Source organism: Eschrichtius robustus, chromosome 1, assembly GCF_028021215.1.
Source record: "Eschrichtius robustus isolate mEscRob2 chromosome 1, mEscRob2.pri, whole genome shotgun sequence".
Classification (NCBI taxonomy): domain Eukaryota; kingdom Metazoa; phylum Chordata; class Mammalia; order Artiodactyla; family Eschrichtiidae; genus Eschrichtius; species Eschrichtius robustus.
In genome coordinates, this window is record NC_090824.1 from 137,291,976 (window position 1) to 137,315,930 (window position 23,955).

General features: G+C 48.4%; 2 protein-coding genes across 6 annotated transcripts in view; one reads left to right on the forward strand and one right to left on the reverse strand.

Moving 5' to 3' along the window:
• Positions 1-7,445, forward strand: part of SCAPER (S-phase cyclin A associated protein in the ER) — a 489,933-nt gene extending 482,488 nt beyond the window's left edge. For all 5 annotated transcript variants that reach the window (XM_068556227.1, XM_068556251.1, XM_068556235.1 and 2 more), the window contains 3 exons: positions 955-1,146; positions 4,876-4,927; positions 7,223-7,445. In XM_068556227.1, the coding sequence (XP_068412328.1) occupies positions 955-1,146; positions 4,876-4,927; positions 7,223-7,326 (348 nt within the window). In that variant the 3' untranslated portion in view covers positions 7,327-7,445. The remainder of the gene's footprint in view (positions 1-954; positions 1,147-4,875; positions 4,928-7,222) is intronic.
• A 6,897-nt stretch (positions 7,446-14,342) lies between these two features.
• Positions 14,343-19,387, reverse strand: ISL2 (ISL LIM homeobox 2). Its single transcript, XM_068537226.1, has 6 exons — positions 19,330-19,387; positions 18,291-18,480; positions 17,747-18,009; positions 15,639-15,922; positions 14,860-15,027; positions 14,343-14,459 (listed from the first exon to the last, which is right to left on the reverse strand). The coding sequence occupies exons 1-6, from the start codon at positions 19,385-19,387 to the stop codon at positions 14,343-14,345; spliced, it is 1,080 nt and encodes a 359-aa protein (XP_068393327.1).
• Between the last annotated feature and the right edge of the window lie 4,568 nt (positions 19,388-23,955).

Here is a 23,955-nt window from a genome sequence, read left to right on the forward strand (position 1 = left end):
GTACCTGTAAAACTGTGTTTTTCCAAGTACAATTTACGGTCTTGACCTTAGATTTTACAGTGTTCCTAACCTTCCCTGAGCTTCCTCCTATACCAAGAAGTGGGCTTTGGGTCACCCAGCTCTTTTATATTAGAACAGTCTAATCAAGGTTACTTGAAACAGATCTGATTTTGACATTTCTTAGTTTATCATGTAGGCCTAGGGAGTAAGTTAGGAGGGCTTCCCTGCAAGCCCATTAATTGCATTGCCCCATTTCTTAAAATGTACACAGTTGTAAACCTAGACTGCTTCAAGACAACAGTCTCATTTATCTAAACAATTCTCCTTTTAGACTCAATGGCACTGATGGAAACATAGATAAGCTGTATGGATCGGAGGAAGGAACTTTTGGAGCCTGTGTTTGCTGAAACTGTTCCCATTCCCTTTACAATCCCCTTTTCTTTCCAAGGGTTTGTCTGCATACAGAATAGATCTATCTGCGTTCAATATATTCCGTGAGTTAGGTTAGTGGGCAGGACTATAGGAAAGGGTATCTTTCTTGTGAGTGAGCTCTTTGCAGGTTTTAAGGAATATGGCTGTTTTGCTTTAAGGGGAAGAGTGAAGGGTGGGGCACTCTGTTAAAGCAGTGTGTATCCCGAACCCATTTCACAGGCAGCCTGTCTCCATGATAAATGCATGATTCCTCGTGGATTATAAGAATTTTTAAATGGGTGCAGAACTTTTGGAATCTTTTCCTTAAGTTAGGAAATGAGATTTCTTTCTTTTCTGCTCCTTTCAAATATCACTTAAGTTAAGCTCTGGTAAGGAGTTTAGGAGTCTTTTTTTTTTCCTCCTTACACTTATTCAGCGTGTTCTCCATGGTTCTTACTGGCACTATTGGCTGGGGAAGGGGGAAACAGGGCAGGCAGGCCGGGGCTTTTTGGCAGCTGACCTGGGGTTCCTCCTCTGTTTCAGGTCATCGTGCAGTCCGGCCGCCACCCGACGGTGCTGCAGAAGCTTTGCCAGTTGCCCTTCCAGTATTTCAGTGACCCACGGCTGATCAAAGTGCTGTTCCCTTCACTTATCGCTGCTTGTTACAACAATCTTCAGAACAAGATCATTCTGGAGCAGGAGATGAGCTGTGTTCTCCTGGCCACGTTCATTCAGGTACCTTCTGTGTTATGCCTAAGTCTCTGGCTCTGTGTGTAAGCTGATGCAATTGAAAAGTAAAAGCGAACCAGCTGTTTATTCTTGCCATCCACGCCACCTTTTAAAATTTTCACATATTTCTGTGCTTGAAATTAATTTCTAAAATGTCATGATAGTAAAACTGGGGTTTGAGTGTTGTATAATTTCTACTTGGAGGATTTTAAGAAAAGGGTATTTTTCCAATTAATGAAATGGTAAGCCTGCACTAAGGAAATGTTTTTTAAAAGACTTCTTTAAGGCTTTAACTGTTAATTTCATCTTGCTTTTTGTCTATTTATAGGGAAAAGATAATGATTGCTGAAGAAAGATCAATTAAAATGTCAGTTTATTTGTAAATTTTTAAATAAATATTTTAAATAAATTTTTAAATAAATACACACACAGCCTGTGTGTGTATAATAAAAATCTGTTATGTTGCTTTTTCTTAAATCTAAAACGTTTAAGTATGGCCTTATATTTTTGTGATCCAGTTAAATTCTGTAGGACTGGAATCAGAATTAGTGCTGTAGCAAAGCAAAGCAGTATTTCCACATCTAAATTAACCCAGTCTTGACAATAGAAAATCAAGTTGGCTCTTCTTTAACATTTGCTAATAGCTAATCCTGTGATTTTTTTTTTCTGTCATTGTATATCATTATTTGCTGAAAATCTTCCATTTTCCTTCAAATGTTCCACCCTAAAACCAATCTGTTTTTGTTCCATGATGCACATGTGATTAATAGGCAGTGTTTTCTGTTCATAATAATGAAACAGAAAGCAGAGCCCTGTATGGTTATTGTTCCTTATTCCGGCTGATACACGAATATCACTGTTGAAAGGGTGTAACTGTGCCCGGCTGGTTGGGATGGCTAAAGAGTCCCCCAAGCCTTCTTCACCTTAGATGGCAATTAGTGGTTTACATTTCTTAAACTATCCACTATTAGATGATCAGTTAATAAACATACTAGATCAATTGTTTAGAAATGTTTTATTTTCAGCTTAATTGTTCTGTTTGAGTCTGGATTCCAGTTTCTGAAAAATTTTTCAAAGATATTCAGATCTATAGGTAGGGTACAGATTTTTCAAAGAACATCTTGTGATTAATAATCAAAATCTTAATGAATTTTTATATAACCATCATAATTAACATTTAGGATTCTTCAGATATTCTTACAGCCTTAGGATTAAATTTAAACAGAAAATATGTTATAGAGAATTTTAAGACTGTGATCTTAAAATTCATTCTTTCTTTCATTCAACAGGTAATTTTTTAGTGCCCTCGGTGTGCTGGGCACTGCTCTAGGCACTGGAAATACAGCAGCAAATAACACAGATACAAATTCCTTCCTTTAAAGATCTTTCATTAGAATGGGGGGAGTCAAACAAAAAACAAATAAATAAGTAAAATAAATAGCATGTCAGATGGTATTAAGTGCTCTGGAGAAAAGTAAGGCAAGAAAGGGGGACAGGGACTGCCAGGGAGGTGATACGCAGTTTTTCATGGCATGAGCAGAGAGGCCTCAACCAGGACAGTGATTGTTGAACCAAGAGAGTGATTGTTGAGCAAAGACAATTTTGCATCTGTACCAGCTTAGTCCCTTACATTTGCAACTGCTTGGAAAACAATTTATAAAACTATAAATGGTATCAGAATCTAAAGTAAGGATCATATTATTATTTTCATGTGATGTTGATCTCGGAGTACTTCTAATTCAACTCTTCTCCATTACAGTTAACACACAATTAAATGTAATTTAATGTAAATGTAACACATTTAACATACATTTTATTTTAGCACACAGATTTTATAAATACTACAGAAATTTCTTATAATGCTTATTTGGGATAGCACTTTAGATTGCTGGAGTTAAATCAAGTTTGGTTTTTTTCTATAAATAATTGTGCTCAAGGGAATGAAAATACATTGGATTTTAGTTTATAAAATGGTTCTTCAGGGTCCCCTGTGTTAGATGATTAACAGTTACTAGAAAATTATATTAAAAATAAGAGCTAGTAGTTTGTCCTAGGTTCCTGAAACTTTACATATTATAGATGACATTTTTCATGTTCCATCTAAGAGTAAAATTACTAGACTTTAAGATTTAGCTGCAGAATGGATGGCCCTAAAGAGTATTATGCTACATGAAATAAGTCAGACAGAGAAAGGCAATTTTACCATATGGTTTCACTTATATGTGGAATATAAAAAACAAGCAAACATAACAAAACAGAAACAGACTCATAGATACAGAGAACAATCTGGTGGTTGGGAAAGAGGCATGGGGAGGTGGGAGGTGGGCAAAATAGGTGAAGGGAATTAAGAGGTACAGACTTGCAACTATAAAATAAATGTCATGGGAACGTAATGTACAGCATAGAAAATATAGTCAATAATATAATAACTTTGTATGGTGACAGATGATAACTAGACATATCGTGGTGACCGTTTCGGAATGTATATGAATACAGAATCACTATGATGCACACCTGGAACTAATATGATACTGTATGTCAATTACACTTCAATTGAAAAAAAGATACAGCTGCAGAATACGTAAGGGCTTTTATAGTTGTGCTTTTTAAAATGTTAAAAATCTGTCAATATTTTAAGACAGTATTTGGCTAAAGAATTCAGTTTGTTAGATATAAAACAAAGTTGTACTTTCCACAGGAGGCAACAACCTGGCCCCTGGTGATACTTAGCAAGATTTGAGTCATCATTATTTGATTTAAACATATGAGAACCTGAATTACATGTCAGTTTCTTCAGCTTTTATATTTGGGCTCCAAACTATTCATGCAAAAATAGTTGCCTCAGGGTGTGGAGAAAAGGGAACCCTCTTACACTGTTGGTGAGAATGTAAATTGATACAGCCACTATGGAGAACAGTATGGAGGTTCCTTAAAAAACTAAAAATAGAACTACCATACGACCCAGCAGTCCCACTACTGGGCATATACCCTGATAAAACCATAATTCAAAAAGAGACATGTACCACAATCTTCATTGCAGCACTCTTTACAATAGCCAGGACATGGAACCAACCTAAGTGTCCATCGACAGATGAATGGGTAAAGAAGATGTGGCACATATATACAATGGAATATTACTCAGCCATAAAAAGAAATGAAAATGAGTTATTTGTAGTAAGGTGGATGGACCTAGAGTCTGTCATACAGAGTGAAGGAGGTCAGAAAGAGAAAAACAATACCGTATGCTAACACATAGATATGGAATCTAAAAAAAAAAAATGGTTCTGATGAACCTAGGGGCAGGACAGGAATAAAGATGGAGACATAGAGAATGGACTTGAGGACACAGGGAGGGGGAAGGGTAAGCTGGGACGAAGTGAGAGAGTAGCATTGACATATATACACTACCAAATGTAAAATAGATAGCTAGTGGGAAGCAGCTGCATAGCACAGGGAGATCAGCTCGGTGCTTTGTGACCACCTAGAGGGATGGGATAGGGAGGGTGGGAGGGAGACGCAAGAGGGAGGGGATATGGGGATATATGTATACGAATAGCTGATTCACTTTGTTATACAGCAGAAATTAACACAACACTGTAAAGCAATCATACTCCAATAAAGATGTTAAAAAAAAATAGTTGCCTCAGAATTCAGAAGCATTTTTAAAGCCACGCTCAGCAAAATTCTCTGTTCGTAGCATTGGTATTAAAAAAACACTTTTCTCGTTTCACACAGGATTTTGCACAGACTCCAGGTCAGGCAGATACTCAGTCTTATCAGCCCAAAGGTACGTCTCTATTGAAATTAAGTGTCATGTGTTTGTTAGCTGGACATTTCTCACTCAACCCTCTGAAACTGTTTGAGAAATCAATTTATTACATCACCTAAAATATTTGAGATTCGGGTAACAAATATATTTCAGGGAATAAAGAAGTTGATTTTGTCATCAAGCATGAGTACATCAGAATATACAGAGAAATCTATGGAAGTAAAAGAAAAGCACAAAACATCTTTATGTCATTTATACTCACCTCATGCAAGGTATAATAAATGGCGAATAATTACTAAAGAGCTACTTTGCAATACAAGAGACAATCAGATCATTAATATTGGCCTACATTATCACATAAATGCTGAAATCACATACATTTGGTTCCATGTTCAGAATAAAATCGTCATTGATAGTAGCCCATACATCCCCTTAAATTCAAGTACTTGAACTTTTTATTGAAAATAAAAGTGTGAAATTGTTCTACATGACGAAAAAGCCATCAGATGAGCACAGCACAGTTCAGGGGCCAAAAGATTTACAAAGTTTTTTTCCCTATAGCATTCCTGCTGAGGTGAGTCCTGTGATCAGAGCTGAGATGTAGAATTTTAAAGTGCATTTTAAATGAGCTACCCACACTGTGACCTACCCACACTGTAATTGAGAAGTACAAGTTGCTCTTTGCCTGGCTCTCGTGACAGCATCTCTGATTAATGAGACCTTAATTCAGATTTTCCCCAATTCTTCCATTAGTTTGATAGTCTTTAACGTGGCCAGAGGTCTACTCCCAGCAAAACCCTATGGGGCACCCATTCAGTAGCCCTTACTTGGGAGAAGGGGAGGTCACTCTGGGGTGTGTGTGTCTGTCTGTCTGTCTGTCTGTCTCACACACACATTATTTATAGTGGGCAGGTGTTGAAAAGTACATAAAAGATAATATAACTAAAACTGTAACAATATCATGAAAAAATGTCATGTTTTATTGGCTCAGGCACTCAGAGAAGTAAACAGAAAGCTATGCCCCTTTTTAGAAATTCAAGTCAACATCATAGTTGGTACCATTTGTCTAAGCCTGCGTTAGTGTGCAAGTTCACTTCTGCCTTGACTCAGTGACAGCATTTTTTTTTTAAGCTGTTGGAGGCTAGAGAGAAATCAGCATAATTTGTTACTATACCTTACAAAACAATGTTTTAAATTTTGAATTTATGAAAATGCCTAGAAAAATCTTCTAATGTATTTATTTTTAACTGTACAGCAATTTTTTTTGCGAGTAAGAAGTATAGACATTCTTTTATCTTCCTCTTTCTCCTGACATAAGGATGAGTCACAATTTGCTGCCTATCTGGCAGGCGAAGTCCCAGGGGCTGACTCTGTCTGCTTGGTTTCAACCTTCTTTCCTTTTCCAAGGGACCATCTTCTCTGACCTTCATGCTTTCCCCAATGTGGATTTACTATGTGTTAATCCACAAAACAACAAATAGGGAACTGTTCTCTGCTTTGCTTAGAAAAAGTCATCACTCTACTGGTGACAGCTCATAATATGCTTACTTGATTTTAAAAAATGATGGTGCCACACTCAGTTGCCAGTTTGCACCTTGGACATCTGTTCCCCTTTTGCTTAGATTAAATCCCCCAAAAATGTTTCACGATGTTTCAAGATGTTGAGTTCATTGCCCAGGTGAACCTCTAAGTTCTAAGTGTAAAGCAGCTCCTGGCAGCACCACATTCTTATTGCTGAGGAAGAATTCTGTTTTTCAAATACTCGCTGCTAGACGACTGGCCGGCCATGAGATCGTTTGTTTCAATAGCCAGTAAAGCTCCTGATAGTTCCCTCTGCTTTGTTAGGTGACTGAATGCCAGATCTGAGCATTTTTAAAGTTATGTTTAAACTAAAATCATGTTTTAGATTAAATAGACTATTTTAGAAAACAAATGTAAAGTTTACATACAGATTTAGCCTTTCAAGGCTAACTTAAGGATGGAATACATGACTGTCACTTTATTTTGTTTACCATACTTATTTACTTATTTTCTTACTCCAGAGTCCAAAACCAATGTTTTTCATAATGTTTTACATAGGGGTTAATGTCTGAATAGGTTAGAAGCATGAAATAGATTGTGATGAAAATATATTATTATATATTTTATACTATAGATAGATATAGATCAGTTACCTTTACTTAAATTTGCATCATGATTTATTTGAAGAGTATGTCTCCATTTTGTACTCAGATATCAAAATAATTTTCATTTCTTAAATTTTGAAGAATTTAACTCTTTTTAATTTTACTCTTCTTTTTTTTCCTCTCTCAGGAAAAGGTCTTGGTTCCCAAGACTATCTTGAGCTGGCTAACAGATTTCCTCAGCAGGCCTGGGAAGAAGCTCGACAGTTTTTCTTAAAAAAAGAGAAAAAATAAATGTTTTGGTTGGTTGTATATTTGAGTACCCTCATTAATATTTTAAATTGATCAAACATTCTAACTGTTCCTTAAGAAGTTCATTTTCACATGTTTATACTCTGTAGATATGGTATATACTTTGCACTATTTATAAAGACTGTAGATACTTTAATGTTCTTTCTAATTCTGCAAGTGGAGTTTATTTCATTTATGCACAATATTTTGGAGTCTGGTAACTTACATCCTATGATAATATATTCTTTGCATTTGTAATGTGGGTAAAATTAGACATAAAATTAGCAAGTCTGTTTTGTTCTTGTAATAAAATAACTTATTCTGTTTGCAATGATGACTTTTCTTGTTAAAGCAATACAAATTTGAAAGAAAAACGTTAATTCCAACTCCGGAAGTATCTTAATTAAAGACTTACTAAAAGTTCACCTGCTCTAAATTTCCCTTTTATAGGTTTGAGTGAAAGATGTTTATATAACAGTTTTACATTCTAATTACATAATATGTTTTGGGGGCTATTTGAAATGAATTTAAAGCATTATATTCGTTGGTCTGCTTAAAGTTTCCTAGCGGCCAATACTGAGAGTCTCCTATAGAAATAGCATCGCTGAACTGAAATTCTCCAGAATAAAAATTAGGGATCCAAAAAGATCAACCATAGTGAATCACCCTAAAGTATTTTCTCAAATAACTGCAATGAAAACCGAAGTAAAAATAAAACAGACGGTCACAAGGGCTCTGAATTTAAATTTTCAACTCCTGTGCACGCCTCACAGCTGAACGGGAGGAGTGTCTGCCAGGAGATGTTGACCTTTTCATATCTTGTTCTCATCGTTTCTCCACCTTAAGCCAACGGTCAGTGCTAAGCCGGTCACTGAGTGACATTGGTAATAATTTCTGTCAGATAAGGATCAAACATTACCAAGAAAAAAGATCTGGTCGGGGGAAAAAAATGGTTTTAATACGTATCAGATTCAAGACTGGGGGCGGAGGGGACTGGAAAATACAGAAGTTTCATCGGATTGTTGAAAGCAAACTTAGCTACCTAATGTTCAGGACACTTGTTTTGGAGCCTCACAAGGCTGCCGAGTTTTGTATATGCTGTTTTTACTCCTTTGCAAATAGAAAATAAAGAGATCCAATTTCAAACGGAAAAAAAAGAGAAAAAGCGAACGCATCCCTGTGCGCTCTGTACTTCCGCCGCCCGGGACCCGGCGTCTTCCGCGCGGTCGGGCTGCGGGGCCGAAGCCCGGCTGGGCTCGGGGCGGGGACGGCGGCTCCGAGGCCAGTGGGACCGACTCTCGGGAAGTCCCTGCCGCCTCGGCGGAGGCTGCTCCCAGGGCTCGGCGGCGACTCGGCCCGGGGCGCCGGACCCAGGACCCCGGACCCTCGCCAAGGCGCGCTCAGAAACACCTCGAGCCGCCGGCGGGCTGAGCGCCGCGACCCCGGGAGGCCGAGGGGCTGGGCCCTGGCGCCCGCGCCCTCCTCCAGGACGGCGGCCCGGGCTTCTCCGCTGCCCGAGGGCCCGGGAGCCAGGTGTCGGCGGCCGGCTCCTTGCGCGACCCGCCGTCGCCCGGGGCGCCCCAACCAAGGGAGGAGTTCCCAAATCCCGCTTGCCCCGCGGGTCTTTCTTGGGGCGTGGACGCAGAATCCTTGTAGCTGAAAGGAATAATCAAATATTTATCAGATTTCCTGCAAGACGCTTCACAATAGAATATACTTCTTATCTAGTCGGAAATTTGCCAAAAAGCCATAAATAATTGAGACAGCTGTGATTAACCTTCCAGAAACCATACCAGAATTCGCAATTAAACATTTAATTGAATGGTCTCATTTGGCCCCCTCGTCCGGGAGGGGAGAGGGTTTGTTTGAGACAAACCCCGGCTCCACCCGGCTGGGGAGCCTGCGAGGATCGGGCCTGGCGGCTCCTGTGACTCCCGACCCGCGCGGTTTCTGTAGGTCTCAAGTTCCCTCCTTTATTGTGCGCTCCGCAGGGCCAGAGTGATTTAAGCTCTAACTCCCCTGGGTTTTACTACTAAACTCTCCCGGGGCGGGGAGAACACCGCGCGCAGGTGAGCGCAGGCACATCTTGTTCCAATTTGCGGAGACAAGTGCCACCAACTGGCTTTCTCCTGGAGCGGGGGCCACGTCCCGGGTCTCCCGAGGTTCAGGGACCACAGGTGGACCCGCTGGGCCGAAGAGAAAAGCCTCTGCTGGGTCCAGCCTGTAAACCTGACGATGCGACAGGGCCCAGTCGGAGCAAAAGTAACAATTTCGCCCGGGCTTTAGAGCCCAGAATTTGAGCCAAATAGGTAAAAGCCGCCCGAGGTCCGGCGGCAGCGACATTTGAAGGCCCAACGCCGCTGCCCAACCGAATTTCCCGCTCTAGGCGGCAGCTCGCTTTCCCGGAGCTCTACAAGGCTCGTCACACCGGACGCCCAGCAGGATGCCGCTTTCTGCCGAGTTCCGGAGCCTCTCCCTCCCTACAGGCAACTGGAGGCGCTGTGACCCCCGAACCCTGAATCTAGTCCGGACCTCGCCTCTTCTACCATCTTTCCTTCCTTCCCCAGGAAGAAAAGCACGTGGGCCATTTTTTCCAGAGCTCCTTGCCAAGCTTTCTGAATTCTTGGGTCTCAATAATCTGGGAAGGGATTACTCCTCACCATCCCTCTTCTTCCACTTCCCTCTCCCTGCTCCCACGCCCCGAACGAACACTGGGGTCTCCTGCTTTCCACACTGAAACCACCGCCTTGGATATCCTGTTTCCCACTGAGGAATCGCTCAGCCTTCCTGAACTCCTGCCCCTCCGCTCACCCCCTGACCCACTCTCTCACGAGCCCTTGACCTTATGGACCAGGCGGTGCCCCGATCCAAAAGATGGCCTCACCTAGCACTCCAGCCTTTCTGGCATGGTTTCTGCCGGGCGCCAAACTTGCTTTATAAATTGAACCACTCCCCCTACACCACTCCACATCTGGATCCCAATGGAGTATTTCTCTGTGCCCTTTTTCGCTCCCATTACTGCTCTCAGCCTAGCTCCATTTATCTGCATCTTCCATGCACAGTCTCCATCAACAAGGTGCTAGTCTGTAATTGGTCACACAATCCTCGTTATTGCACTGAATCCCAGTATCTTGAAGAAAGTTTACCTTTACATCAATCAGACCCATATTTAAAAGCCTCTAATCTTCCCTACATCAGCTTAATAAACTCTCTGAATTTCCTGCTTTTATCACAAGTCCATTGGGAACTCCTCTGCAAATCGTTTATTATTCATTCATTGTTTCCCCTCTCCAGCATGCTGCTAGTCAACTAATTCTCTTGCTCTCTTTGGTGAATACTTGTATGGGAAAAGACAGCTAACTAAATGTGTGGCAATTTATGTCCTCCCCCAGACAGCAGCGGCAGAATCTCACATTTTTTAGAGAACAATCTTAGACAACGTCTCATTTAAACCCAGTATTTGCAGCTCTGACAAAGCTAAGCTTTAAGCTATTTCATATTCAAAACTGAAAGGCTGATTTCTGTTCCACAACCCATTAAAAATTAAAGTTCGTTGGGAATACTGCCACAGGGACTCTGAATTTCCCAGAATTGTGCAGCCTTTCAATATGTATTAAATTTTGTGGTGTAATAGCCATAAACTTTTCCATCTCTGGGAATCCCTTTCTGCCTCAATTACATAGAGCTATCCAAATTATTAGATAAATCCACTGAGAAAATCTTATTCTAAGGTGAATCTAGTTAAATAACTTACTCCCATTTCCCCTCTATGGCCTCTTTGATTGAACTGACTTTTTTAACTACACAGCTGGGTATCTCACTTTAAAAGCTCAGTAAGCATAAAATACAACACTTGTAATTGTTACAGGTAGTTTAATTTACAAGGAAATCCCTACTGTATTACAGAAGATGTTTAAAGATGACCTGGGAACCAGTAAAACTGATATTTATTAATGTAACTAACCAACCATAGATCTGACACCTCACCAGGGACCACTGTAATAAGGCTTCAGAGTCAAACCCTTTCCTTGGAAACCCACAAGGAAAACGATGCGCCCCTTTGGGTGGCTAGCAACAAACTACAGGAGAGCTTGTGATGTCTTATACAGCAATACACATAGATACAGGTATCCTAATACACAGTAACCACCGTGATCTGGATACTTTCCCAATATTCAAAACCAGACACACTCATATAAATATCAAAAAGAGGAATTAGATTTTTGATCTATGGATGGCAAGGGAAGAGGTGACTGTAATTAGATAGGCAGATGTTTCCATTTGTAGCATTAAAATACTGCAGTGTGTTCAAAGCAAAAATTCAGAGCTAATTAACAACAACCCTTAATGACACTTTTAAAATTCAAGAACCTGTTATCTCCTTTTGAAAAATGACAAAACCCAATATTCTGGATAAATCAAAAGTTTTCAAAAGTAAGATTTTTTGGAAGTTTAGCCCCCTAATCCAATGGCCAGCCAGAAGGTAAAGGGAAATATCTATAGTTCTGTTTGGGAGGGCATGATCTAAGTTAAGGGAATGAACCCTCAAAGAATCTAACCCTGATTATTAAAACACTTTCTGGGCGCTTGAGAGTAAAGCTGGTCCTCATTAACCCTACATATCTCTTCCCTTATCTCTAAGTCTGCAGCACCATTTCCTAAATTCTGAAGAAGGGGAAGATTCTCTTTAATTTTTGTGCTAGCATCACCTTGACTTTCAGGAAGTAAAATATAAATGTGGCCCGATCTTCCCACCTCCTCAATTGCCAGCCAGTCTTCCAGCCTCCCATCTCTAATGGGGGGCGGGGGGGAAGGGGAGAAACCCGCTGATGGAATTCTGCCATCAGTTCAGCTGAAACACCTACAGCAGCCTCTGGCCATCCAATCAGCCCATGGCTTTTCAACAGAAAGCATCGATTCCTCTATCCAGCGACCACAGATGCCACCTCAGACACATTTTTCCTTACCAGGAGCTACCTGAGCTAAGATTGCAACTATCCCCTACTCAGTAAGGGCAATGCCCTCTTTCAAAACAATTCCTGGACAAAGAAGGAGCTACTTGAGGGTCTTTTAACTTGGAGGGACAAGGAAACCCAATGCCAGAGATTGTGCAAGAGTAGTGGAATCACTGGCAGGCTGGCAGCTTTCTGAGTCCACAAAAAGAGAACTGGTCTGGGAAAAGAATTACCCCAGGCTGCCAAAGGGTTAAATATTTGTGAAGGGTAAAACCTGAGCCTCCCGGTTTTTTGTCCTTGCCCGGGGGCCTGCTGGAGATTCAGTATCTCTTGGTTATTTCCTGCGATCACTAAAGCCAGTTTTCAAGAAAACAAGTCACAGGGGTTTGAAATGTCACACCAAGTGACCTGGGCACGGCATATCCAGGGGCCATTCCCAGCTCCCTCCCACCCGGGCCATCCCCCGCCCCCTGCATTTCGGGTCTGGAAAGAAAATAAACCAAGGACACGCCAGACTGGTTCTGGGTGGACTTATTTTCCCTGGCAGCCTCGATCCTAGCGGGGGCTTGTTGTGGCTCCTTCAGTGTATCGCTTGCAGGTGATGCCAAATGCAGATAAGGAGCCGCCGCGCGGCCTTCTCCTCTGTCTAGACGGGGGAATTAATAAATGCAGCGGGATTGATCACGTCGCGCATCCACTCTGGGGACAGCGCCGAGGACGAGCCGTCAAGGCCCCCCTGTTCGCCCCGGGGCGCGCGGGCTGGCCTCGCTGCTCGGCGGCAGGGCCCGGGTGGCAGGCGGGCGAGGCGCCCGGGGGTGGGGGTTCGGGCTTCCAGACCGGCGGGAAAAGAAACGCAGGGGGGGCCCGAGTGCCCCCGGCCGAAAATGGAGCGAGGGTCGAGGGGGCCTTGAGGGACGCCAGGCTGGGTCCGGCTGCAGGAGCTGAGGCCAGGTTGAGACGGAAACGCTGGCCCTAGCCAGCCAAACGGCCGCCATCGGAACATCGCAGGTTTCCCCGCCCAAATGGGGTCACCCCACCGCCCCGCGGGCTTCTGCCGCGAAACGCCGAGTGGGAAGCCAACAGGGAGCGCGCAGGCTTCCGGCAGGTCCTGGGCGCTCAAACGCTTCGCTGGGCCTCGCTGGGCCGCACGGGGCGCACGGAGCACAGGGACCCAGCCCCGCCCCCCGCGCGGCGCCCAATCCCCGCCGGGCCCGCCCCTGTTGGCGCGGGAGCACGCCGGGCCAGTGGCGCGAGAGGCGCGGGCACCAGCGGTGGGCCCTGCGCTGAGCCTCATTTTCGTTGCAACAAGCCCCAACCCCAACCTGCCTTCGTCCAGCCCTCCCGCTGCACCAACAGCACACAGGAGCAGCATCGATCGGGTTATTATCTTTTTTTATTAAGATCAAAATATTCGTCCCACTATGAACTGGCTGTCCTCACAATAAATAACAATAACTTACGTTTTGTTCGGCAAAGGCTCACACACTCTGTCCTCCGTCGACCGATAATTTAAAACATTTTCAAGGGAAGTCTCGTTTCTACTTTTTTCCGGCAATCATGCGCTTTGGGGGATTGAGTGCCTGTTCCTTTGGATTGCCCCGTCCTCTTCCCCGCTAGAGGCGGGGCAAGGCCACCTGGGAGCGCGGGGCCGGGTGGCGGCAGGTGCCCGCATCCGCGCGGGCGAGCTCAGGGCTGGGCCGGCGCGGGACCTGACCTGCGCGTTCTCCACGCACAAGTGGGTACGTGGGCCGGGGGGCGCGGAAATAGAGCGGCGGCGGCCACGCCGAGCGAGGGAGAAGAGATGGCAGAGCTAAGGTTAGTAAACCCAAATTCTGGTTTTGTAAAAAGAAAAGTCCTCGGAGCAGGGTTTTCCAGTCTGGTGAAAGCAGGTTGCGTCCCGGCGCTTTTGGCTATCCCGACCGCTTCTCTCAGTCCTCTCTCTTTAAATAGCAATAATAATAATTACAAAGGCGAGAGAGTTTTCGGAGCTGGAATGGCCTGAGCATGGGTAAGTCTCATGCAGGGAGCATGCGAGGTCCGCGGGCTGGCGGGGAAGGGTCCCCCTCACGTTTCCACGGGACTCGGCACCATGCTGTTGGGGGTGTCCGGGAGCTGCGAGGACAGGGAGGTCACGTCGCTGCCGGAGGAGTTGCCTAGGGAGCCAGACTCAGAGAAGGAGACCTGGGGCAGCGGAAACACCGGGAAGGAGCGGGTGAAGAAGCGCCCGAGCTGGTTTTCCCGGGCCACCTACTCCCAAAGGTGTCCCTTGGGGACAAGCCACCGGCTGGGAGCAGGCCCTTGGATAAGTCGGCCAGGTCCCCAAGCGCACGCAGGGGTATTAGGGCGGGGCTGCGGGTTGGGTAATCCCTCGACCTCCCCTGCGAGCGCTTTAATCCAGGGAGACCTGGTTTAGAGCGAATTAATGAGCCGGTGCGGTTGCAGCTACCCACCTCCCCCCAACCACCCCCCCAGCCCCTCATCCCCTGAGAACCCCCCACCCCTTCCCACCTTGGCAAAGTGGCTAAATCCACCCCACCTCCCCCGGAGTCCTGAGTTCCGGGCGGGTAGAGCAGGGCCTCACCAGCTGCTGGAAGGCGGGTTGGTCCAGGTCACTCTGGAGGGCGAACTCGCTGAGCGCTTTCCATGGCGGCTGGTACGTCTGCACCTCGACTGCACTGCCCTGCACGGCGCTCTCGTGGCGGATGGGGCTGCCCGCCACCAGGGGCGTCCCGGTCAGTCCCTGCAGGCTCTGCGGGACAAGCAGAAGAGAGGGTGGAAGACGCTCGAATGAGGGCTTGTGTTTCCCGCCATCTTTGAGACTGGGGCCCCAGGCACTGGCACGTGATTTGGAGCCTGAAACGGTTTAGGGGAGGCATACACTTGTCCGCAGCCGAGTGAGCCCGCCTTCTCCAGTGCAAATTCCTCGGGCCCAAAAACAGCCACCATAGGCCAGCCTCAGTGCTGGAAGCCAACATGGCAAGGGAACGAACGCGAGGCCTGCGTTCCCATCCCTCTCCAGGTTTGCAGAGGAAAAGTGTTCAAACCGAGTCATGCTGAGAGAAGGACACAACCCGCCCTGACTTGCTGGCTCTGGCAAACATGCCACCTTGAACTCCGAACTACGCCCCAGACCCCAATTCTGGTGTGCCGCTGGAACTGAGGAAGACCTGACCTCGAATACAATAATTAAGAAGCCTTCAACCCCAAGGTAAGCCTTGCTCTGAAAGCACCAACACACGCTGTTGGAGAGTCCAGCTCCCCCTGGATCTCCCGAGAGCCGGCCCAGAAATGGGCACGCAGATGCCGCAGCGCGAACCCGAGGCTCCACCCGATCCGATCCTCCAGCTCCCAGTCTCTCACCGTCTTGTCATTGTGCTGCTGCTGCTGCAGCTGCTTCATGAGGATGGATTTCTTCTTGTCCTTGCACCGCTTGTTCTGGAACCAGACGCGGATGACCCGCGGGCTCAGGCCGGTCATCTCCACCAGCTGCTCCTTCATGAGCGCGTCGGGCCGCGGGTTGGCGGCGTAGCACGTCCGCAGAGTGTGCAGCTGCTTCTCGTTGAGCACGGTCCGCACGCGGGTTGTCTTCTCGGTCTGTTTGTGCACGTGCGGGCGCAGCGAGGGCTGCCGGCCCGATCCCGGGTCTGCAAGGGAGCAAGAGATGAGAGAGCGGCCGCCACTCACTCTCCCTGCGCCCCGCCCCGCGGCGGCCGAGTCCTCCGGGGCCCGATTTCGTTTCTCTTTTATTCCGTTTATTTCGTTTTATTGTTCGTCTTGTCTCCCTTTCCGTCTGTTCGCCCTACCCGGAAAAAGGTGTGCATTTTCGTCCGTTCCCTGGTTCCTCCACAGGGCTCCCCGCAGCGATCTCGCCAGCGCGCAAGCGGGGCGTGGGAGTTCCGAGCTAGGCCTGTGCGGGACGGGAGTGGCCGACCCCCTCTGTGCTTCCTCCACTTACCAGACCCTAGGAATGCCCGCGTGGGTTCCGCGGGACGAGGGAAGCCCTCCGGAAGAAATCGGAGTTTCAGAGGAAGAGGAAGGAGGCACGCCCGGGACTCTGGAGGGGGAAGGGGGAAGGGGACCCACGCGGACCCCAAGCGCCGCGCTGCCTCGGAATTGGGGGGCTTGTCTCCCGCTCCCGGGTGGCCCCCAAGAGCCCTTCTCCCTGATTCAGAGGCCTCTCGGACAGGGCCTGGCCGTGTGTCGCGAAGACCTGCCCTAGGGCGCGAGTGGGCCTCCAGGGCCTGGAACAGTTCCTTTCTGCCAGCCCTCGGGCCTCGGCCCGCTGGGTCTCCTCCCTCAAGGCTCCAGGTTCCCTGGCCCAGCGGCCGCCCTCCCGGCCCGCGCGCAGCCGCTAGCACTTTCCTCTCTCGGCCTTGGGTTCTCTCAACCCCAGGTTAAGTAGAATCGGGTATTTAGGGCCGGATTCCCGCGGCCCGCAACCCACAGCAAACAAAAGGGAGCCCCTCCGACACCCGAGACCAGGGTGCACTCAACACTGGCTTCATCCTGTTTCGCACTCCCATCTGAACCAGGTTTGGATACAAGTGTCACTGTTTCAACTTATATCCCCTTCCGGGCATATCTAGATCTGGATAAATATTTACAAATAGCCCATCTAGCCCAATTTTCTCATTCTATACGGGAATAAAGGGAGGACCAGAGGAAGTGGGAGCACGTCAAGCACACAGCACCCAGAGGCTCAGCCTGGTCTAGAGATTGGTGCTTCAGGTCCGTGGCTACTTGCTGGTAACTGCTCAGCCAGAGTCACTGTTCCTACCCGGTAACCACACACTTAGAACCCAGCTCTGGGCATCTCCTGATTAGGACCCAGAGCATCCCCCGAGGTGTATGATCCCTGAGTCCACTGTACGTCCACTCCTTCCCCACTGAGAAACGTTCGGCTAAGTTGTTCATCAAACGGCCTCAAAAGACAAATGCAGACACTAGCTCTTTGTTGAGTGGTTAGCCTTCAAAGCTGTCTTTACGGGTGGGCTTCTGGCTGGCTGAACCCACCTCTAGGCTGGGAACTGTATTCCTTACACACATACCCCCAGGCAAACCTATCTTTTCTCTCTGACAACACACATACTGCTTGAAATTCCGAGTACAAGTTCCATAGACAAAGTCACCACTTCAGATTCCCCCTGGTCATTCACCTTCCTGCTCCTACTACTGTGTTCCACATATTCCTGATCACGGAGAACACAATTCCCCACTATTCTGCACACTCATACACACAATCCCGGCTCAGTTTACCCACACGCAATTTTTCCCCGTCACACGAACACACACTCAGCCGCGTTCCTAACACAGGGTTCTGCACTCACCCAGAAAACCCCACACTGCAGGCAAACGGAAATACACCCAAGTGACAACTTTTCGTCCGATCACAACCACCCCCGCTACGAACACACACACATGAACTCACTCCCGAGCCGGCGGCACAGTACCGGGCGCAAGCGGCTTACCTGGCAGATGCAGGCCGCGGGCGCCAGGGAGCGGGCCGGGGCTGCGCGGGCTGCCGGCCGCGGCGCGCTCGAGCAGGAGGCCGTGGTCGGCGCGGCAGAGCAGCTCGTGCTCCCGCAGCGAGAACTCGTCGCCGGGCAGCAGCTGGCGGCTGCACACGGAACAGCGGAAACACTCGATGTGGTACACGCTGTCCCGCGCCCGCATCACCAGATCGCTGCTGCTGAAGCCCACCTGACACTTGGCGCACTTGATGCCGAAGAGCCTGCGGGCCCAAGGCACGGGCGGTGTCAGCACGGGGCCTGCGGCCGGCCTCGCCTGCCGGGCTGCTACTCACCCCGGGCACGCGCGCCCAGGACGCCTTGTGGCCCAGAGGGAGGCTGCGGGGACCAGCCCTCGGGGGGTTCCCAGGCCAGGAGGTGCGCGGCGGCACGCGTTCGGGGTGGGGGCCGCGTTCTCCCCGCGCCGGGGCGCGCGGGCGGCCCGCCATCCTCGAGCCCCGGCCCCAGCGGGCGGTGGCGCAGCCCGGGCTCTCGCGGGCCTCACCTGACGTAGTCCCGCTTGCAGTAGGTCTTCCCGTCTCTCACGAAGCACGTGCACGTCTCGTCCAGGTACTGGCTGCACTCGGCGCACTTGAGGCAGGCGGCGTGCCACTCGAGGTCGGGCGACACCCGCAGGATAAACTGGTCGTGGATTTGACTCCCGCAGCCCACGCACATGGCCGTCCCGGGCTTCTCTGCCGGGGAAGGGCGCGGGGCCCGCGTCAGGCCTGGCTGCCCGGACCCCGGCCGAGGCCGCTCCAGCCCCAACCCAACCCGCTGGCGCTCTCGCTCTCTTTCAGGAATTGCGACCGCAAGAAAAAGGAAATGGGCTTTCCAAAGGTCCAGACAATTGGAAACGAAAAAACAAAATCTTCTGAATTTGCGAAGGCTTTCTGTCTCCCCCCACCCCACTCCCCGATTTTTTTCTCTATTACATTCACTTGGACACAGGCGTTTTATCGATATATCTTGTAACTAAAATCTAACAAGTCAGTGAGAAGAAAGAGTCAATAGACATTTAAACCCTGCGGACGCCACACTATCAATACTGGACGCTGATGTTCCGGCATTGCCGTCCGCACACTCCCTCTCACAGCGACTCCCTCCTATCCCAACACAGACACTTCAGCTTTCGGCGGAGTCTCCGTTCATCCTCTTTGACATTTCTTAGTTTAAATATCCCAGAACAAGCTAGAGAAATCTTCCTTATTTGAAAGGCCGAAAGACAAGCAAGCAAGCAAACAAACAAAAAAAACCCACATCCCTAAATCAAACCTATTGCCTTAGCGCAAAACAGAAGCAGATTTCACAGCCTGAGGTCAGCCTAGCAGGCTTGAGAAAGAGTGTTTAATTATAAACTAAAACAACAGGATTCCAACGGATAAGCGGTCCTGCAGGAAAATGCATTCGTTTTCTTTTTTTTCTCTCCCAGTGTCCTGTCAAATATAAGCCACTTGTAGAATCCACTAAACATTCTTCTGCATTAGAAATATTGCATATTAAGCACACACACATACAACGCACACACACACTGGAAGACTTACTCTTGGAATGATCCCCCATAGTACCCAGAAAAGGATAATGAAAAATAATATCCACCATGCAGAAAAAAGATGTGCGCAAAGCGTGCGGCCAGGGGCAGAAGGACGAAGGTCGCGCGCCCAGCCTCGGCTCTTTTGCTAACTAACTCCTCCTGCCCCGCGGAGTTGAAGGAGCGATTCCGCACCGGCCCTCACGCAGCATGACGTCAGCACGCATTCGCCCGTGGCCGGAGCTGGGGGCGGGACCTGTGGCGTCACGAAGCTTCCCCAGAACCGCTGGGGATGCAGGGGAGGTGTTGGGGACCTGGGGGCTGATGGGCGGGGTAGGTTGGGTGGAAGGCGGGGGTGACGGAGGATTGGCTGGGAGGAAATGGGCCAACCCTGATTGGCCCAGAGTGAACAATGGAGCGCAGCCCCCTCCCCCGAAATGTACAAGGATCCACACTCTGGCGCTGGGTCGGGCTATCCCGGCTGGACCTTGTGTCACTGCTGAGCTGTCTCTGCGGCCGCCGCAGCTCTGAGCTTCCTCTTGGACTTGCGTGGCGGTCTCCCCAGGCGCGCTCGAGCAGGGTGATGGATACCTGGGGGAGTGAAGGGGGGCCTGTCCTTTAGATGCTCCCTTGTTTCATTAAAAAAAAAAATCCACTCTCTTAGGACGAGAGCTGGGGGGGGGAGCGGGGAAGGGTGGTCTGTTTGGACAAGACCTTCACCGTCCAGCCGGTCACCGTCCTCCTCTCGGGCGCCTTTGTTCTCAGGGTCCAAGCTAGAGAGAGAGGTTAAGGGTTTGGATAAACTCTGTTTAGACTTCCCCACCCGTCCGCCTGTGGAAAACTTCTCCCAGTTGGAGCGTTAGGTGGGTAACGCCAGAACGCAGAATCCGAAGACGATCACCGGATCCAGATTCGAGCCTTGACTTGCATTTGGGGCGGGAGTGTAATTTGACACGGACTCCCCCATTCTTTCCCCACTCGAATAGCACAGCTCCTTCTAGGAACAAGGCTGGGGTCGAATGTGTGTCTCACTTCCAGAATAAATGATATTTATAAACTCTTCTGTTTTATTTCACAAACCAACTGCAACGCAAATAATCAGAAACAAATGTGGCGCGCGGGGTAATTTACTATCTGCGTAGCGGCTTGTCGTTCCTTAGAAAACCCGCGACTTCTGAGCAGAGTCCAGGCATTTTTCTATCAAAAAAATCTCTGTGGGTTTTGTTTGAAAGCGTCCAAAAACTGGCCCATGAATTATAAATAACATTTATCCAACCATGGTGGCTGTCGTTGTTTTCCCATTAAAAGGTGTACCAAGAACTTGGTGCGCGATGGGACGCAGGTGGGCGCCTGGGAATAAAATGTCTCCACGGGAACCCCAGATCCCGGCCCAAGTCGGCCTGAGGGCGCGGTCGAGCTCGGCGGCCCTTCTGCTAAAAACCTAGGGCTGGTTGGCCTCACACTCTGGGCTGCTTGCCGGGAAATGGGTGCAGCCAAGCGCGCAAGGAGAGGCTTTGCGCAGAGCTGGGGCTAGGCCCTCAGCGCACACTGAACTCACTACTGGATGATGGCCCGCCGCCCAGCGCTGTGCTGAGCGCTTCACGTGGTGGCCCCGTCGGTCTTGTAAGGCTTTTAACCACCGCCACTACCTTTGGAACGTCTGGTCTTTCTCACCCGTCTGGTTCTTCAGTACAGCTTACCAGCCGCTGTGCCAACAGGCCATTTCTTGCGTCTTTGGCCACTAGTGCCCAAACAGCGTTCACCCTGAGTGTGTGTGGAGCATGTCAGGATGGGCACAATGCTGCTTGTCTATGAAAATAAACGGGGTTGAGGAGCGAGGGGGTGGGTATGGGTGGGTATGTCTGCACCGGGCCACTCTGTGACCTCAGGCATTTTATTTTACTTCTCTGACCCTCGGTTTCCTCATCTGTAAAATGAGGGATAAAAATAATATCTACCTCTACTACTGTAAGAATTAAAGCATTCTCTGGAAAAGGTTTAGAACAATATCTGGAGCGTAATAAGTGCAATACATGGTAACTATGATAATCACAATCATGGCTGTATCTTTGTGTTGGGAGCCTCTATGTATGCTGTACCTTTCCTGTGTGCGGTGCCTGCGTGCCTCTGGGCGTGGAGGGGAGGTCTAAGTATATCTGTGTGTGTGTCATCTGATGATTTCTTTGTGCATTTCCATGTGTGCTTGCTCTGTATGTGTCTCCTGTGGGGATGGAGGATCAGAAAGTGTGGTCTGAGTGCAGAATTTGTGTACAAAGGATGTCTGTGTATCTGGGTGCCATCTCAGAATGGGGAGGAGGTTTGTGGTAGGTGTGCTTCCCTAGTGAACTAGGAGGTGCTCCTGGCCAGTTGGCCTCTCTCTCCAGCCACTCTGGGCCTGGCCGGACTGTCAGCACCCAACTAGGAGCAAGCAAATCAATTAACTCAATGGCACAGGCAGCCAGGATGGGGAGGCTCTGGGTTGGAATCCTAGGTCCAGACTTTTAACACTCCCCTGCCAAGAGGAGAAATTCCTCCTTACCAGAAAAAAGCCAATTCTTTGAGACCCTATTAGGGAAGAGGGGGGAGATGGTGATTTCTCCTGGGATGTCAGGTAGCTGGGTCAAGAACTAATATTTCTTTAGTCTCCATCATGTGCAAAGCCCCTGTTATTAGCCTATTAGGTCTTTACCGCAATGTTATGAGGTGGGTAGTATTAGACTCATTTAGTCCGTGAGGAAACTGAGGCTTAGGGAGGTGACATGATTGCTTCTGGTCACAGGGTAGGTCAGAGCTGGCATTCAAAGCAGGTCTGCCTGGCTCCATCTCCCTTGCTTCTTTCACTGTGCGGTTGAAGACCCACAGGGGTGTGGTTCCATCACTCACCAGCTTCACTTCTCTGGAGCTGTAAAACCACGGACCAGTTTCAGGATCCCTCCGTGTGGGTCTCCTGGGTCACAGCCATCCTTGGGAGACCAGCACTGGAGTGAGAGAAGTGAAAATCCTCTTCCCCCGGCACAGCCACAAGGCACCATTGATCTGGTCCTGCCCTGGTTCTCTGCTTCCTGGCTGCTCCCAGGGTCCCCTTCTCCATGTCCGAGGCTACAGCACACGGGAGATCTGGGAGCCTCCTTTCCTGGGCTTTAGAGCACTCTCTATCCTTACTGGGAATAGCAGCTTGAGCTCCATAGCTCTGTATTATCCCATAAAACTAGCCCCAGCTATGACCCTCTTCCTGGGAAGACTGCAGAAGCACAAAGAAGTCTCTCTGGATTCCTTCTCCCCAAACCTCCCCCCACCCCATCTCTGCTGCATTAAACTCTACTCACAATTCCCCTGAAAGATAGGCTTACTGTGCAGAAATCCTTGAGAAATCACAGAACAGGTGGTCATTCACGATACAGGGATAGCAGCTCCTACCCTGGGAACGAGTCCTGAAAGAAAGAGCAGGAAAGCACTAGGCATGGGGCCAGGGCCTAGGAGCAGATCACAAAGCAGGCCAGGTCACCTAAAGCAAACCAGGCTTTATTATTTTAGTTTTGCTTAGTCAATCCTCCATTCTTCCTTCCTTCTAGAACTCTAGAACGAAAACGCTGGAAGACCCTTTGGAGACTTTCTCTTTCAGACCCTTGTTTGACAGAGAAAAATCTGCAGCCCAGAGAGGTGGTCATCCTCACCCAGCCTGCCCGTCCTCAAGCTCAGATCCCCCAGACAGCTCCTAGAGGCCCACATGTGCGCACACACGCTCCATTTCCTTCCGCACTAACCGCCTTCCTGTTCTTACCCACTCAGGAGAGCTTTACCTGCCAGGAGATGTTTTGTCTCCTATTTGTCGTGGAAATGCATATGTGGGGAGGAATGTGGGGCTTAACCTATATCTTCAGTATCATCATCATCGTCATGGCTAACATATAGGACTCTCACTTGGGGCCACCTTCACACACATGACTGCCTGTATGCTCACAACAATTTCAGGAAGGAGTTACTATTGTTAAAATTATCCTCATTTCACAGATAAGGACACTGAGGCTTGGAGACATTAAGTAATTTGTCCCAGGTTACATAGCTGGTGGAGCCAGGATTTGAGCCAAGCTCTCTGCCTCCAGAGGTTGCTGGTGGAATCATTACACTATCTTGCCTCCGGATCACTCACAAAGGGCATGTCACAGGCATTGTGCCCACCCAACACAAAGGAAGCTGTTGCTAGTGATGGGAGCATTAATCCCACTGTGAGTATCAGAGAGGAAACTGAGGGCCAATGACCTGTCATCTAGCATATAAGTGACAGAAATGGAGCTGGAAGCCAGGTCCCCTGACCCAGACCAGGGGTCTTCCTGCTGGAGTCCTTTGAGATGGGATTCTGTTATTGCCCACCTGAGGACCAGGCCTCCTCCTCTGGCTCCTGCCTCCATCCCCCTCCCACCCCACGACCTTGGCCTCTACTCTTCTCCAAAGGCAGTTGGAGACATTGTACAGAATAGGCCAGAAAGGGTCTCAGCATCCCCATCATCACCGCCATAGGCTTCTGAGGGCTCGACTTTGGGGGAGTTGGGCACCATGTTTCAGAGACAGCAACTAAGGCCCAGGAAGAGGAAGAAACTTGGCAAATCAGACTCCAGGCCTCCGATATCCAAGCCCATCC

Coding starts and splice junctions, on each gene's coding strand:
- ISL2 (XM_068537226.1), bottom strand. CDS start 19,387: ATGGTGGATATTATTTTTCATTATCCTTTTCTGGGTACTATGGGGGAT. Junction 18,481..19,329: donor TATGGGGGATCATTCCAAGA/GTAAGTCTTCCA, acceptor CTTCCCCGGCAG/AGAAGCCCGGGACGGCCATG. Junction 15,028..15,638: donor AGCAGCACAATGACAAGACG/GTGAGAGACTGG, acceptor CTTGTCCCGCAG/AGCCTGCAGGGACTGACCGG.